Source organism: Taudactylus pleione, unplaced genomic scaffold (assembly GCF_031769625.1).
Source record: "Taudactylus pleione unplaced genomic scaffold, aTauple2 ptg000541l, whole genome shotgun sequence".
Lineage (NCBI taxonomy): Eukaryota > Metazoa > Chordata > Amphibia > Anura > Myobatrachidae > Taudactylus > Taudactylus pleione.
Window position 1 is genome coordinate 3,458,756 of NW_028284943.1, and position 18,114 is coordinate 3,476,869.

At 41.6% G+C, this 18,114-nt stretch overlaps 1 protein-coding gene across 1 annotated transcript in view; it reads left to right on the forward strand.

Annotated features, from left to right (window-relative positions):
* Positions 1 to 18,114, forward strand: part of PTP4A2 (protein tyrosine phosphatase 4A2) — a 56,308-nt gene that overhangs the window by 27,739 nt on the left and 10,455 nt on the right. The window contains exon 2 of the mRNA XM_088451239.1: positions 16,560 to 17,223. Within this exon, the coding sequence (XP_088307365.1) occupies positions 17,128 to 17,223 (96 nt within the window). The 5' untranslated portion in view covers positions 16,560 to 17,127. The remainder of the gene's footprint in view (positions 1 to 16,559; positions 17,224 to 18,114) is intronic.

Here is an 18,114-nt window from a genome sequence, read left to right on the forward strand (position 1 = left end):
ATTTACAAAAACAGTATGTTTGCCATTGTTAATAAATTATTAAATTTCACATTCATTTAATACACTTTATTTTTTTCTTGAAATGCACTAGGGTACATTCTGTAACCTTTGCAGCGTCATGCAGGACGCCTCAGCATGCTGTACAGAACACATTTTTCTGGAGTCCTTGAACTGTATGTTCATGACTGTTTGGAAATGTGAGCGCACTCCCCTTTCCTACACTATCTGCTATTTGTAAACCTATCAGATTCTCAGCTGCTGTAGTATGTTTAAGGAGAGCTAGTGAGTGCAGCAAATGGCCCCCTTCCAGCTGCATGTTTTGGGAGAGGTCCAAAGTAAAGGTAGTAAGGAAGGAGGTGTACATGTGGTGGGGGCAGTAGGGCCGCAGTCCTGAATATTCACTCCCCTCTTTGGAATTCCTGGCCCTGCTTCCCTCACATGTCTGTGATGAAATTAAACATGAGGAAACCTGATTATTCAGGTACAGTCTGCCTTTGCCAAGTAATAAAATGACTGTGTCCCTTCTCCTTGCAAAAGCACCGGGTGATCTTGCCTTCAGTTTTGCAGGAAGACTTGTAGCTGCAAAACTATGTGCTGCATGTACAACCGTGAAGGTAATACTTCCAGATAAAGCTTGTCAGTAAGATTAGCTGGAATTTACTGCCATAAATCTTGTAGTAATGTGGGGTGTTTATCCTGATTTAGCACCATGTATGCCTCAGATTCTTGTGCGCAGCAAAAAACGAATCTTTGCTGCTCTTGTGAACAATACATTCTTCACAATTACAGCTCGCATTGCTTGTCAAGCTCCTTGATGTATTCTTCTGTGTGACCAGAGACTTTCCTCATTCCTTTTTTTAAACTGCTAACTTCACAATTTGGTGCAGTGAACAGTTCATAGTATGCTGTCTTGTGATAACCATGAAATCACCAATAGGAGTGTCTATACTACACCTACTCTTTCCATAATAGACCTGACCTTGCTACAACTAGCAAGGTGCATACACACGTAACGATTTTGCAACCAACGATTTTCTGTCAGATTTTCCCTTGAAAAAGTGTACGATTTTTTGAACGAATAATGTTCCTTTCCTTAATTAAAATATCCATGTTGGACAGTCTGAAATGAACGATAACTATAAACAGGAGTGCACATTTGTGATTATCGTTCATCGTTAGAACTCTTAAACTGAACAATTTTTTTTAACAATAACTGTGTCGTTATCGACAAATCATTAAAAAAAATTGTTACGTGTGTATGCACCTCTAGGGTCACCCACCCTTAATTATCTCGCCAAAATGTTTATATTTTTGCTTACTCCCAAGCTATTCTCTTTGCCCTCAGTCAGTGCGTATTCTATTATCTTTTCTCTATTCTGACCCATGTTACCCACCAGGATCATATGTATTGCATACTTCTGTATTATGGCTCCTGTTAGCTAATTCATAGTAATAATATTGGCTTTTTTGTAATATAAATGTTTGTCTGTGTTAGTGTGGTTATTTAAAAAATAAAAATAAATCACCATTGATATTCTGCAAATTGTGACTGTAGGGAACAGAGATGTAAAATGTGATGAGTTCCTAAGATTATTTAGAACTTTGTTTAGCTACTCAAAAATAAACTTCCTACAATTGGTGATTACATTTAGGATAAATTGTACCTGCCATTCATACAATCCGCAAGGTCCCCCTGACCAGTCTTTCACTGCTGTTGCTCTGCCTTCTTGAAACAGTAACAGGAGACTTTGTCAGCCAGCCACAGAATCTGTGCAAATTATACGTGTCCCAAATGAAAGAGATGATCTAGCCATAAGAAAACAAATTGGCCCCATGAACCTAAAATGAATAGATATATACTGTTTCAAAGTATTTCTGATACTCTTGGGTCATGCAGTAAATATGAGTATGACTATCAACATGACTGTTTGCTCATTACAAGACCAGATACTGCCCTAGTAAACTAAAGAGAACCCCCCAAATCTGGTATCTGTCAATTCCTAATACTTACACAAGTTAGAATTCAGTTCTCTTTGGTTTGCTGCTTTAATGTCCGGTGGCATGTCTTATCACTTATTGCAGTAAGCGATCTTCACAAATTTTCCTGTGCATCTGTATGTGGTGCCAGACATGAGGGGAATTATATTGCTGCAAAGTGTGGAGTTTATCACCCCCATATGTTTTTCAAAAGGGTCTTGTGCTCATGACTGCTGCAAATAGCATTTAGCTACAAAATTGGAAAAAACTAAAATCTGCAATCACGTGCAAACTGCGAAAATAAAAAAATTGTAGTTTACGTAACTTTAGAATCAGTATAGAGGCAGCCGTGGATGTCGATGGCAGCCGTGTATTATAAGCACTAAGTATGTTACCCATTCTACAAGCTGCATAGTCTAACTAGTGCTTTGCAATCACTCAGATCAGCTGTTTGGATTTTAAAAAGTATGTTACCCATTCTACAAGCTGCATAGTCTAACTAGTGCTTTGCAATCACTCAGATCAGCTGTTTGGATTTTAAAAAGTATGTTACCCATTCCCATCTAGCAAGCAACATATTGCTCTTACATTTCTGCATAATGGATTTTATTTCTGTTAGCAAAGATTTAGATGTAATGACTTGATTGTATTTTGTATTACCTGGGTGGGGGATGTTGTTCAGTGATGCCTAGTTTATGGTAGGATACTGCTTGTGTTTACACAAACCCAGTGCCAAATTTCTTCATTGATTAGTTAGCATTTGTGGTCAGCTGTAGCATGTCTCAATCAGACTTTCTTTAAGTTTAGAATCAGTATAGAGGCAGCCGTGTATTATAAGCACTAAGTGTGTTATAACACAAAGTGTAATTATATAACAGTTAAAAAAAACAGTTGAACAAACAATGAACAACATCTACAACAAGGTAATTACAATATCATTCCTTGCCAGTAGTTTGTGTGTTGTGCATTATTGAATGTATTGCAAAAATGTATCAAAAACTTCTATTAATGATCTCACTCCATGGAATCATCTCTAATGGTGCGTACACACTGGGCGATTAAAGTGGACGACTGAACGATAACGATATCGTTATCGTTCAGTCGTCCACTTTATCGTCCATTTTTAACACAAAAAAGATGACCGATGACGACGACGCGCGTTCCCGCGGGTCGTTCGTCATCCTCGTTCATCGGGCTGACATGCAGGCCAACCTGACGACCTCGTCAGGTTGCTGCATGTCAGGGAATGGGTGAGAGAGCCCGGCGCTGAACGATATCGCTAATGATATCGTTCAGCGGCTGTGCTCAATGTCATGAACGACATTGAGCACAGCCTGCCGGGGACACACTAGACGATATCGCTCAGGGAGCATATCGTCTAGTGTGTATGCACCTTAAGACTACTACATCCTTTACTCTCCCTGCAGCTCATCCTTTTGTACATATTGCTGCCTCAGTACTTTCCTCTTCTCTTACAAACACATATGAGCTTTTAACTTATCTAAACACATTGACAATAACATCCACAACCTCTCGCCATAACAAACATTCTGTCAAATCCCACAAATATATTTATATCTCGCTCCTGTTGCTTCTATTAGCTGGTGACATATCTCCAAATCCAGGCCCAACCCACATGCCACACCCACAACGAACTATAAATCCAGCTAACCTCATAAATATTGCATGCCTCCCTTCACCATCCAAGTCACTAAAATGTGCATTATGGAATGCACGCTCTGTCTGCAACAAACTAACATCCATCCATGACCTCTTTATTTCAACCAACCTCAACCTTCTGGCAATAACAGAAACATGGCTAACACAATCAGACACTGTCTCCCCTGCTGCACTTTCACATGGTAACCTACACTTCTCACACACCTCCAGGCCTGGCAATTGTAAAGGAGGTGGGGTAGGAATATTACTCTCCCAATCTTTCACATTCACAGTTCTCCCACAGGTACCTTCACTCACATTTACATCATTTGAAGTACATTCTATCAGGACTTTCACCCCTTTCTCTCTGCGAGTTGCTGTTATCTATCGCCCGCCTGGGCCACCGCACCAATTTCTGGAACATTTTTCAGCCTGGCTCCCTCACTTCCTATCCTCAGACATCTCCACCATCATTATGGGTGATTTCAATATCCCCATTGACAGTCCACAATCTCCTCATGCCACCAAACTATTCTCTCTAACCTCCTCTCTTGGCCTCTCCCAATGGACTGACTCCTCTACTCATAAGGAGGGCCACTGCCTTGATCTTGTATTTACCAGACTATGCTCAGTTTCTGATTTCACTAATGCTCCTTTCCCTCTCTCAGATCACAATCTTATCACCTGCACACTTTCCTCCATTACATCAACCTCAATGTCAGTGAAATCAACCAAACCTCCTAAAACCCGCAGAAATATTAATGTGATTAACTTTCAACAACTATCTACCTCTCTACAACAACAACTCTCACCAATTTCTGCACTCACTTCTCCTGAGACTGCTGCATCACAGCTAAACCAGATTTTAGTAAAAGCCCTCGATGAAGTAGCTCCAGCTACCCATCACACTCCGCGTAGACTCAGACGTCAACCGTGGCATTCTAACTTAACAAGGCATCTACAAAAACTCTCACGTAAAGTAGAACGTCAGTGGCGAAAGTCTCGCACTCCAAGTGACTTCCTCACATATAAGTCTATCTACAACTCTTATCGTACTGCTCTGGACACTGCCAAGCAAATATATTTCCAATCTCTAATCTCTGCTCAAGCCTCTAACCCCAAGCGACTTTTTAATACATTTAAACTGCTTCTTACCCCTCCGTCACCCAAGCCACCTGCTACTATCTGTGCACAAGATCTTGCTTCCTATTTCAAGGACAAGATTGATAATATCCGAAATGAAATGTTATTCTCTTCCTCAGCTAGTGACCTACTCAATTCCCTACCTGAACCCTCTGGCACATTCTCTTCATTTGACCCCACAAATGAAGATGAAGTATCTACACTCTTCTCATCCTCCTACTCTATTACCTCTCCTCTAGATCCTATACCCTCACAAATTAGTAAAGCTCTGTCTCCTGTGCTCATCCCAACCCTAACTAAAATCTGTAATCTCTCTCTTTCTACTGGCATCTTTCCATCACTGTTCAAGCATGCAGTGATTACTCCCATTCTGAAAAAACAAAATTCTGACCCTAACACTCTCTCTAATTACCGTCCTATCTCCCAGCTCCCATGCCCCTCCAAGCTACTGGAGAGACTTGTCTACACCCGCCTCTCACACTTTCTTAACACCCACAACTTATTGGACCCACTTCAGTCTGGCTTCCGTTCCCAGCACTCCACAGAGACAGCACTGACTAAGGTAGTAAATGATTTGGTCACTGCCAAGGCTAAAGGCCATTACTCACTTCTAATTCTTCTAGATCTCTCTGCTGCTTTTGACACTGTTGACCACTCTCTTCTCGTACAAACATTACAATCCCTAGGTCTTAAGGACACAGCCCTTTCTTGGTTCTCTTCCTACCTATCTGATCGCTCTTTTTCTGTTCGTTTTTCTGATTCTGCCTCCTCTTCGCTACCTCTATCAGTTGGAGTACCGCAAGGCTCTGTCTTAGGTCCTTTGCTATTCTCAATCTATACCACCTCTCTTGGCAAACTAATCCGCTCTTTTGGATTTCAGTACCATCTGTATGCGGATGATACTCAAATCTACCTATCCTCTCCAGATTTATCACCATCTGTATTGGTCCGTGTCACTGAATGTATTTCTGCCATTTCATCTTGGATGTCATCTCGCTACCTGAAACTTAATATTTCTAAAACAGAATTAATTATATTTCCACCGGCCAATAACAGTTACCAATCTGATCTCTTTATCACTGTTGATAACTCAACAATCCACCCCACCCCACAAGCTCGCTGCCTTGGTGTCATCCTTGATCTGAATTGTCCTTTGTTCCCCACATTCAATCTGTCTCAAAATCATGTTACATACATCTAAAAAACATATACAAAATTCGACCATATCTCACACAAGACACTGCAAAAACTCTAATCCATGCACTCATTATTTCCCGCATTGACTATTGCAATAGTCTCCTTACTGGTCTTCCCAAAAACAGGCTATCGCCATTACAATCCATTATGAATGCAGCTGCGAGGCTCATCTTCCTTGCCAAACGTTCATCGTCTGCTGCCCCGCTCTGTCAGTCCCTCCATTGGTTGCCAGTTTTCTACCGTATTCAATACAAAATACTGTTACTTACACATAAGGCCATTAACCGAATTACACCAACATACATCTCTTCACTCATCTCAAAATATCTCCCAACCCGACCTCTCCGCTCAGCACAAGAACTGCGTCTCTCATCCCCACGCATTACTTGCTCCCATTTACGGTTACAGGACTTTCTTCAGGCTGCACCCACTCTATGGAATGCCTTACCACACACATTAAGACTTGCCTCTACTCTTCAATCCTTCAAGCGTTCCCTGAAAACTCACCTCTTCAGACAAGCTTATCAGATTCCAGAACCGACCACATAACCTTCATAGCTTCCATGTCTTATCACATCCCCTCTCACAGTCCACACATAACCTCACATATTGTCTTTCTTTCACATACTCCTGACATTTTGCCGACATTCCTATGTGACTGGATCATGCAGCCCACCAAGAAACTCTGCATTCTGGCCAGACCAAATTGCAATATATATAGCACCTATCCTTGTGTATCAATGCCTGTTTCCCTATAGATTGTAAGCTTGCAAGCAGGGCCCTCTTACCTCTATGTCTGTCTGTTATTACCCTGTTTTGTTCTAATCAATGTTTCCAATTGTAAAGCGCAACGGAATATGCTGCGCTATATAAGAAACTGTTAATAAATAAATAATAATAAATAAATATTCTTCCAAATCTAAGTGGAACCTATGAAAATGCTCCTAAAAGTTTTTTCCCCAAAACTTTTGGTAGCTGCAAACACATGAGAAGCCTGTTACTAGACATGCAGATTTCGCTCTCAAGAAAGCAAGCATTTCATCATTTACAGTGACCTCCCATTTTGTAGCCGCTTTATGGCATATTGGCCCTCATTCAGACCCACTCGCGAGCGGCTGTCCGCTCGCAAGTGGGTCGATGGTCCCCACTGCACATGCGCACGACGGAGGGAGCTCCGTCGATGGTGACAGCACGCCCCCTTTGGTGGGCGTGCCTGCCTGACTGAGGCGTTCCCGAGGGAACGCCTACCGTCTGAAGCCGGCCCCACTGACATCACTAGTGATGTCAGTGGGAGTGATTTTGGCTCTGATAGAGCCAAAATCACTCCTGGCCTTGCGGTTGAAAAACCCAATCGCAGGCTTTTGCTCGCAGTTTCGATGGTCGCGATGGTCTTGACCATCGCGACCATCATCCTGCACGCTCGTATATGCTGTGGGTGGTGACCCACAGCTATACGAGCGTCCAGGAGGACGCTCCATATTAATGGAGGTGGGCCCTGATTCAGAGCGAGCGCTCTGGTCAGAGCGTCCGGCTCTGAATCAGGGCCATTGTTTTCTTTGTTCTTAGCACAACTGCTGCCATTGATTGAGCCGTTTACTCGCAGGTTGACTGTAGTGTAATGAGATGATAACACTACTATGTGTGTGTGTTGTGCAGATCAGTATACTTTGGTCTTTCTAATGAGATTCCAGTATGGTTAATATGATATGATTGTACAAACCAGCATGAATTAGTACAGTGTCCTATTCTACTTAATTATTTATGTTTCAACCTACATAGTTCGTTTTGAATCTCATAGTTTAATCCAGTGGTTCCCAAACTTTTTTGACTCTCTGCGCCCTAGAGTATCAGAATTTTTTTCCACGGCACCCCTGAGCCAAAAGTTTGTTATTGATATATTCAGAAAAAAAATAAAATGAAGTAAATTGTCCTTCTGTCACCCTTAGGTTCTGTTATGTGGTGGTTGACAGGGCTGCACTTCTTTTTGTCCACACATTCTTTGATAGGAAAAACCAGTGCTAATGGCTGCCAATCACACTGAATAAAAATAGTTTAATTTGGTACTGGACCACCAACCCAAGGCACCCCTGCAAGTGCCCTGAGGCACCCCAGGGTGCCACGGCACACGTTTGGGAACCACTGGTTTAATCTCTTCAAAAATGGCTACTTTACCCCATTAATTGTCAGAATGACTGGTCATCCTATTTGCCTGTGGACACCTTGCGATTAAATAGCAGCATGCGTAATGGATGCAATGGTGGAGCTGCTTAGTGAATAAAATAGGCTATTTTAGATGATGCCATTAGAAAATATAAACTATTGCAAAAATGCATGGCTGCCATTGAGCGACTGCAAATTATTCTTGTAGTTTAGCCCTTATAGGGTCATTTCCTTTTGGTGTCACTACCTTTTTGCCTTGAATCACCTAAAATTAAAATACAACTATGATTTAATGAAATAATGGATTACTAATTAATTTGATCATTGATGCACCTCAATCACTTTTTAAGAAAATTATTGGTTGTTTAGCTCTAAGGTATGTCAAACTTTACATACTTGTCTAAATGTTACAATGGGCTCCATTCAATTGACTGCAAATTAAATCGCACCAGGAGGGAGCTCCTGGAGCTATTCAATTCTTCGCGCAGTTAGGTCAGGGAATGCCCGTTCTCGCTCCTTAAACAGGGTGTTTAGTTGCGAGAACGGGCATTCTCCAACTAAACTTCCCGGCGCTATGTTGTTTTCCCAGCGCTAAGGGCAGAAAATGGCGTCGCGCCTGTACTTTTGTCGGATTTCTGCTCGCATCCCAGGAGGAGTGCAAGAAGAAATCCTTAACTGTGCGCTGAATTGAATAGCTCCGGGAGCTCCATTCCGGCGCTATATAATTTGCGGTCAATTGAATCGAGCCCAGTGTCTTTTTAGTTTTAACTTGTACGAGGGTAATCTAGAGTACCGTTAGGCAGGTCATTCCCCCTTCCCAATTCTTAGTCGGGCAGTCTCTATAACCAGGTTTATAAATACTGTGAGTGGCGTGCTGTTATGGTTGTTTTTGGCGACGTTGTTGCATTGTGCAACCCTATGAAATAAAATAGTTTCTCCGTTCGGGCGCTCATTAGTATTTAACGCGGCTACAAGCATCGGGTTTAGCTGCGCACAGCGGCTTAACCTGTCTAAAGAAGTGGTTAGGGTGTCCAAACAGCTGTTTTGGCGCCCAAAACAGACTTTGCACATATTTTTTCTCGCACCTCAGGAGGCTGCGAGAAGAAATGTGTCCCCCCCAGTATTAGGCGTCCGAATGGAGCAACAATTGTATTGCTCTGTCGGGTGCTCAATACTATAGATGCCCAGCGGGGTTGGTGTCCCAAACAATTTAATTGCCCCCAAAGGGTTCCTGGACGGAAAACATTAAAAGTGATGATGAGTTAAAGCTTGCTGTTATCAACTGGTACAGTGGACTGGAGGCAGCTGAGTAGAACAAGGGTATTCTAAGTTACGTGGACAGATATAATAAATGCTTAAGTGTGACGGAGGTGATTATGTGGAGAAATAGACCAAGGTATTTTGTGTTTCAAAAAAAAAATTTTAATTTTTTGGATTACCCTTGTATTTTACACATAGTGGCTCTAAGTGATGCTAAGTCGTTAGCTTTTAGACATTTTTAACCATAATGATGAAATTCTCCTTTAAAGTTGTTGTCCGCTTATATAACAAACCCCCCAATGCTTTCAAAGTTAACATTACATTACCTAATGTGCTGTGCTACAGTTTGAGTAAAGTCATGTACAGAGTAATAAATCAGCAAAACTAGTCTGCTAATGCTGATTAAAACTAATTTGTAATTGCTATTTTGTCACCACATATAGTCAATGCTGTGGTATGCTTTACTAAATGTATATTTGCATACGTTTTTCTGCTACATGACTGTCTTGGCAGCAAATTGGTTTGCTGGCACACCTGAGTCACCCTGGAAAGATTAACCGGTTTTTATGTGTTGTTTGAGCCTCTGTATAGGCCTTACCCTTCAGGTTACACCTGTGTAATGCATTGGGATCTCATTAACCTCAACAGTTCACTGACAGAACGAGTAAGAATTAGGTGTCCTATTAAGTGACCCATGTCCAACAGCATGAGGCCTGGCCAAGCTAGCTGTGCAGCCTATTCAATAACCTGTTAAATCATTAACTTCGTAATCTAACTTTGACCTATCAGACTATAACTGTAGCATGTTTATCTGGTAAAACATATGCTTCCATATTCTAGTGCAGCAGTGTAATAACCACCAATTGCCTATACAGTACTTCTGTATCTCTTCTATGCAGTTCTCCTGGGGAGCCTTCTTTGCAGTATATTTTGAAATCTATCCAGATATTAAGGGGGCAATTCAATTGTTTTATCGCACCTGATCTACTGGGGGATCAGGGGATTATATTCAATATATATTGTTTTTGGGCCACCATGCCTCTTCGCGTATGATGCACCCATGTAGACTGGATTTAGCCATGTAAAAAGGCTAAACCTGTCTAAAGTCTAGGTTAGCATGCCCCAAAACCAGGACTTTTTGCACATTTTTGCTCTCCACCTCAGAAGGTGGTGAGCAGAAATGTGTCCACCATCGGCATGGTGTCATGTATAGCCTTAAGCTGATAAAAGGATAAAAGCTTTTTACATGAATAACTTTCAGCACCCCTGTTACTTTTTTCAACAATAATATTTATTGAATTTTGAAAAGGGGATACAGAAAAGAAAAAAGGGGACCAAAATAAGGGGGTACACAGAAAGGAATACATTCCGAAAACATATTACACAGTAGAAGCATAACAATGCAATCCTTATCGATTTACATAGCGGCAAACATCAGGGGTTAGGTGATAGTCAAGTCTGGGATGTAGGTAATCCACCGGTGGCCAGAATGCCAGTCATCGGAATCCCAATGTCGAAAGTCCTACTCAGGAATAAAGATAGGCGTCAAAATCCCGACAGCCACCATCCCAAACCAAGATAAGCGGGGCATGTTGGGTATTAGCTGTGGGAAGAGGGGACGACAGGAGGGTTAGGTTTAGGGACCCCTGGGGGGAGGTTAGGGTTAGGCACCCCTGGGGAGGTTAGGGTTAGGCACCCCCACCTCCCCCAGGAGGGTTAAGTTTAGGGTGCAGGAAGGGAGGGGATAGGCACCACTAAGGGAGGGTTATGGTGCTAACCAGCCACAGTCGGGTTGTAGAACCTTCGGTCTTCTGGCGTCGATATTTCATACCCAACCCGTCAAGTCTATAGCTTTACTATATAAAAAGGACCTTGTTCCTCCCGATACTCATTCCATTTGAACCATATCATAAAGGGAGAAGAGCAGAGGAAGAGTATTTACAGCCAGCAGTTTCAAACGTAAAATGCTTTTACATCTTATTTTCAATAGCTAGCAAAGTGGGCAAAGAAGCGGCCTTAGTGGCAATTAATGTGTCCAATAATATATCTCCCCTTGATAGATCACCTGGGCATAAGTGTAGTAGGGCAGTAAGAGGGTCCAAAGCTTCTAGAACTCCTGTCACTCTGTTAATCCAAGCGAACACTTCCTCCGAAAGAGGGCGAAGAATTGGACAGCCCCTAAAAACATGGAAGATATCACCAACAAGACCAGAGTTTCTCCAGAAAAATTTGGAAGATGAGGGACAAATTTTGTGTTGCTTAGCAGGAGTGAAATATGCGCAGCTTAAACATTTCTGAATGATTTATGCATGGAGAAATCTGAAAGCATGAACGAAATAGAACTCCCCAGTCTTCATCAGTCAGAGTCCTAGATAAATCTATCTCCCATTTGACTTGACAGGCCAGTCTTCCCTTCTTAGCTTATATTACAAGTAAACGTACCACTAAGGATATTCCACCTTTATGGTTGGAAGACTGAAGTTGGGACAGAATACATGTTGGAAAAGGTGGTTTATTCAAATGGACGGGTAAGCAACATTGAAGCCAGTGTCTCAGTTGCAAATTCCTCCTGGGGATACTATGGTGATTATGAAAAGACCGCTTCCAGACCATGTTTCAAGGTGTAGATCTGGAATTAGGTTCGCTATCCCTGCCAATGATAAAAAATGGTGAAGGAAGGGACAACTCGTCAATAGGGCAACCATTTTATGCCAGGCCACAACAGTAGCGTTAATAGCCTTGGAGACGCCAGACCCTAAAGGCTTAAATCAGGGAGAGAAAACGGACACGCGGCTGTGCTCTCTATAGCTTAGCACCCCTGTTTCTGTCACCACTCCTGTTTACATATATTGTACGGTGTATAGCTGTTAATGGACATTTCTTTCAATGTTTTTGCTTCTACATTCAGTTAGTAGAATATTTTAAATAGCATTTAGAAGTTACTAATATGGTATGCATCCCCATGGCTGTATGCAACACATATATGTTAAAGTACTTGCTTATCAGACTTAAACCTGTACTACAACAAAGTAAAAAAAAGAATTTAGGAACGCTCCATGTAACTATATGTCCTTGGGCTCATTTTCTTCTACAGCTCTGGATGACAAATTGGGGAGGGATGTGAGTGGGAGAACCAATTACAAGCTGTATTAAGAGATTGCAAAATGTTTACTCCGACGGGAAACAGTTAAGTCTGAGAATGCCGGTTCTCGCGGCAACTTAACCTGGGTGTTCAGTTGTGAGAACCGGCATTCTCAGACTAAAGTGCCGGCCACGAGGCTTTTAGCGCCGCCCTAAGCCGGAAAACAGCCTCTTGGCTGGCACTTTAGTCTGATTTCTCCTCGCACATTCAGGAAGGGGTGCAAGAAGAAATCATTAGTCAGACTAAATAGCGAGCTGAATGAAATAGATCCGGGAGCTTCGGCGCTGTTCAATTTCTGCTGAACTCAATCGCCCCCTTAGTGTCATAGTAATATGTCCACACCACTCTGCTTGCAGAGGCCCCAAGTGTACATTGCATGTTACTTTGGTGCTCTTAGTGCACACTGTTAATCACAGGCAGTGAATGTACTTAGCAATGCCATACACTGACAGATTTTTACAGGCAAGCCGACATCTGTACAGTGGTCTGAGAGATGCAGAAGGTTTTGAAGTGGCTTCATACATTGAGAGATTTAATGTCACAATGTAAAGTTTGTTGCAATTAAATTTAAATCTTCAGGATATTGTTCTTGCAGATTGAACATACAGCACATGAAAGTGGAAATCAAAAGATCACTATCATTTTGTGTGTTTTTGAGCATTGGCAGATCACTTTTCATGTACATGCACTGAGCTATAATGGTTGTGAACAATCGTTAATCTTCGGGATTGCCTGGAAATATTTCTAGTGTATGGCCAGCTAGTGATGGGCAGGAGCCTGCTAGCATACAGATGGGGAATTGCTTCCTGAGCACATAGGGCCATCTTTACTCTGTCTTGTGCTGCTGGAGGCATTTCCAGGTCTGGTTATTTTTTATCCTCTATATTGATGGGTGAAAGTTAGACTATGAAGTTTCCTGCAGGAAGAGCAGTCTCTGGGTCTAGTAACACCCAGAGCAGCTATCCCACAAGGCCCCACAGTCTTCGCTTTAGCTAAAACATGCTTTAGCATGTTAATACATGATGAAAAAAAATTGTATAGGAGATACAAAAGAAAAATTACTACTTTAAAATGTATGTACTTTTCATGTATTTCATCCTTATAATTGTAAGTCTAAAGGTGCGTATCCGCTAGCAGACTGAAACGATTGAAAGATTACGACATTGTAATCGTACAGTCGTTTCACAGTCTGTGCTGTGCCTACACTGACCGATCAGTCGTTCAGTGTAGGCACCCTCCCTCATCCCCGAACATGGCCAATCTGTCCTTATCGGCAGATTGACCAGCATGTTCGGACGATAATAGATGTCAAAAATGACCAGCGGGAGCGCGCATCGCTGGTCACTTTTTTACATTAAGCTGCCCGATTTTGTGCCCAACTAACAAGATAACTGTTATTATTCAATCGCTCTGTTTAATCGTGTAGTGGGCACCCGCCTTAAAGGTGTCCATACATGGTGCGATTACAGCACCGCATCTGACGGATTGGTACGATATCTCTGCTATATCGTACAGTGTATGGGCATGATATCTGACAGTGCACGCTCCCGTGGGGTCGTACATCGCACCTCCAGATCTTACTGCATGTTCACTTGATCTGGGGATGCAATGTACCCATGCAGCGCTATGCGGGTGGGCAAGGAAGGTGCCAGCATATTGGGCGGTCAGGCAGTGGATCGCTCAGTTTGTGGGGGACCGCTTCATATGTTGGCCGTTGGATCGGCCGTCGCAGCGCAAGGTGCCAATCGCACCGTGTATGGGCACTTTAAGATTATATTTTTTTCGTTAGTTACGTTAAATTATGTAAATTGCCATGGGAAGGATTTGTCTGCAATTCCTGATGTAACCTATATAGATGAACTACACAATAATAATAAAAAACCATATCTGTCCCAAAAATGGGGTATAAAATTGAATGGGTCAGCTAAAAATGAGAAATTCCTGTGAAACCAGTACAGCACTAAATGGTACAATTTGGCCTCTCCTGAATTAGCACATCAACTCAAATCATGGTGCTAAAATATAAATGGGCTGATTCAGTTGTGGCTTCATGGCGTACTTGGACATAAATGCGGATCTTTGCCTGTACAGGGTTACTGAGTTGTACACATGTATGTGGCTGCACTGCTCTTATACATCTGCTTGTGAAAGTAGTCCTCAGCAGGCTTCTGCACCAGCCCTATCCTTGCTGCAAGAGATCCATCTGAAATCAGGCAGATCTCCACATATGCTCACCTCTGAATAGCCCTCACATCCGTCTGCATGCCTTCAGAACATTTAGCCTATGTGCCCACGACCAAATGCCGTCCTCTCAGAGATTCTGCTGAGCTATGTATGGCTGAATTGTCATTAGTTATTAATACACTTTATTTTAAGGTGCCACATAGGGATCATACCAAGTAACAGAGGAACGTTGACGTGAATGGTGCAGTAAGCGCAAGTTGACCTATCATTGGGAAACAAAGAGCAATGAACCGCCAAACTAGGTAGGGCCCGGACAAGGAGCAAGGGTAGGGTAACTCACTGTATATTGCCAGGCAAATGTATTTGAATAACAGGGAAGGAAATGCAGTCAGCTCTCAATGAGCCTGTACCCAACAAAGGGTGAGCACAGAGTCGGTCGCTAAAAGTAAGGCTAGTGCTAGGGATGAACATGAGGAAGGTGGGCTCAGCCCGTGAGTGCTTCTATGCTTGGAGAAGGGGTGAACAGCTGGAGAAAGGGAGTTTGGGAGGAGGGATGGGTAGGCTTTGATGAAAAAGTGTGTAGTTGCGTATATTCGTCTCAAACGCACGTGCAGTTTGAAAAAAATCATAAGGATTGTCTGCAAGACAGGTGTAACTCTGACAGCCTCAAAGTGTACTTTGTCATGCAGGGTTTTTTGCAAGCAAATTTTTTTTTTTTTTTTTAAATATATGCGGTAAATGTGCTGCCTCTGTGTCCTGCCTTAAGCGTTATTTAAATTAGATTTTAGTTTGGGCAAATGCTGCTGTGGTACTGATCCATGTGATCATTTTGAACCAGTGTACTAAAAGCTGGCAATCTGCTGTCTGTTTTCTCAGGAGCAATGGTTGTGCAGTGCATGGGCTGCTCCAACTCATTACCACTCATGAATATTTAGTACTGCCCTGAAGATAGATAATTCCATGTTTTGGAATAAAATACTAGACAACCCAGGTGACCAAATGTTGCCTCTAATTTGAGCAATTTGGAAAGGAAAACTTTAAAGCATCCACATAATGTCTGGATTTTTCCTAGCTAGCTAGAATCCAATTTAATTATTATTTTTCTTGTTCACTCAGCTTAGAGGAAACAATTCACATGTTCCTTTTACGTCTTACATAAGATAAAACAGTTTTAGGAACCTATTCACATTTATCCTGTTCATTTGGTTGCTTCCAGAATGTGAATTATAGGGTAATAAGCATTGCTTGATTTTTGTGCAAAAAAGTTGACTTGTCAGGAATAATAAACACATGAGGGCATGTATGAAAGAGAGTGAATTTGTCGGTGACCAGTTCTTTTTTTTTTTTTAATTTGCCTGTTTACAGAATTTCAAAGTTATATGGTTAGCCCAAAAACTTTCCATGATTGTACGTTGTTCTTTGTATAAGCAGCAGCACCACCCACTTTAAGGGTACATATAATTGCATATTTCTGATCAGATGATAGACGACAAAACTAATTTAGCCCATACTAAAACACAAATTGATCACTTTTACATGTGTCTACAGACACCCAATAAATGGGGTTGAAACAAGGGCCTTCATTTTTGCCATTTTGTTTCACGTTAGATTATGTCTATTTCTTAATAAATTCAATTTTTTTCTACCCATGATAATGTGCACTGTTTCTTTATAGTCTGACCTATGTTGTAGTTTTCATTCATTAGTGGGGCTCTGCACCCTAATCTACTTTTTCTTAATATAGTGTGTGCATAGGACTGATGAATTGAATATATTTGTATAGCAGATATTGCATGTAGCCTAAGCGGGTGTAACATGATGTTTTTCTTTGTTTCAGGGTTACTCTTGGAATATACGTTGCACATTTATGGCGATTCGGCGCATAAGGACAGAGTACTGCCAGGCTCAGCACAACGTTGGGGCAGACAAGTGAGCGGAGAGCGCTCTCGGTGGACACACTGAGCCCACCTCCTCCAGTTTCTGCTCTCCCTCTCGTCCGCTTCAGAAAAGCATATGGGCGTTCTTATTTATTATCTCACCTCACAACCGCATACTTTTCACTACTTTATTTTTCCTTTTGTGAAGGGAAGGATTTTAAAGGGGAAATTATATTCTCCCTTAATGAGTGCCTCACTGCAGTAGAGACCATTGGTCACTATTTATCCATTTATATTTTTAAGCCCTATTTCTCTCCCAGAAGTTATGTGAGGTTCTATTAGATGCTCTTCTGCACATCAGAAAGAGTGCGTATCTCTAAGTAACAAACCTCTCTCAATTGGGATTTTGCAATAATTTGTTTTTCCTCCCACCTCAAATATCTATTTTTTTCTTTATAGAATTTTTTTAATATTTTCTGCTGTGAATTTTTTTTTAATAAATAAACCTTATTTTTTTAAACTATCACAATGAACCGTCCAGCTCCAGTTGAAATATCTTACGAGTGTATGCGTTTTCTAATCACCCACAATCCAACTAATGCCACACTGAACAAGTTCACAGAGGTGAGTGGTATCAGACAAAACTGGTTGTTCATTTAAAACGTGTTCTTTTTACTATGTACATATTTGATTTATTTATATTTGATATTTAAGTAACTTGTTTTCATTGTTTTTTTTTTTTTTTTTTTCAAATCATGTACAGTACAGAGAATATTTAATTGATCACAGCCCCTTAACCTACCCATGTGTTGTTTTTTTTTGTTGGTTTTTTTGAAGAGACCTATTAAATAGTCTATTAAGCCAGTGTCACTGGTATCCCACAGGTTAGTTTGCCAAAGTTTGAGACCACAAAAAAGCAGTGTGTTTTGCTTATAGTGGTAAAAAGAGAAACGTATGCCAACTTACCCCACGAAATACACAACCCATATATGGCCGTCATGTCACTAGAACTGTCACCACTGTAGGTTCTGTAGAATAAATATAACCCCAGGATCTTGCTCATTATTTACTACTTATTGGTTTTGCAAAATAAGACCATTTAGTTCCTTTAAAACTTGGAATATCATGGTTAATACAAATCCTATGGTCACAGCGACGTCCTACTGTGTAACAATTGTGGAAGGGGTGGTTGGGGCTGGGTCACAACCCTGGCCTAATATGAAAACTACTATAGGTAAACATAGACTATAAAATCAATCAGATTCCATAAAATCCCTTCATTTTGTTATTAATGCTCCCAAGATAAAAAGTTATGGGCACAGTGTCTACCAAAAACTTATGCTGGGTGTGTACTGAACACGATATCGCTAACTAAGGAACCCGCGCATACACACTTGCCGATGCCGGGACCGACTGCGGGGGCCATGCTGCATGCAGGTCCGATGGGCGATGTCACAGCGACATAGCCGACACACACTGTCCGATGTGGACGATATGTCGTCCGATACGCCGGAC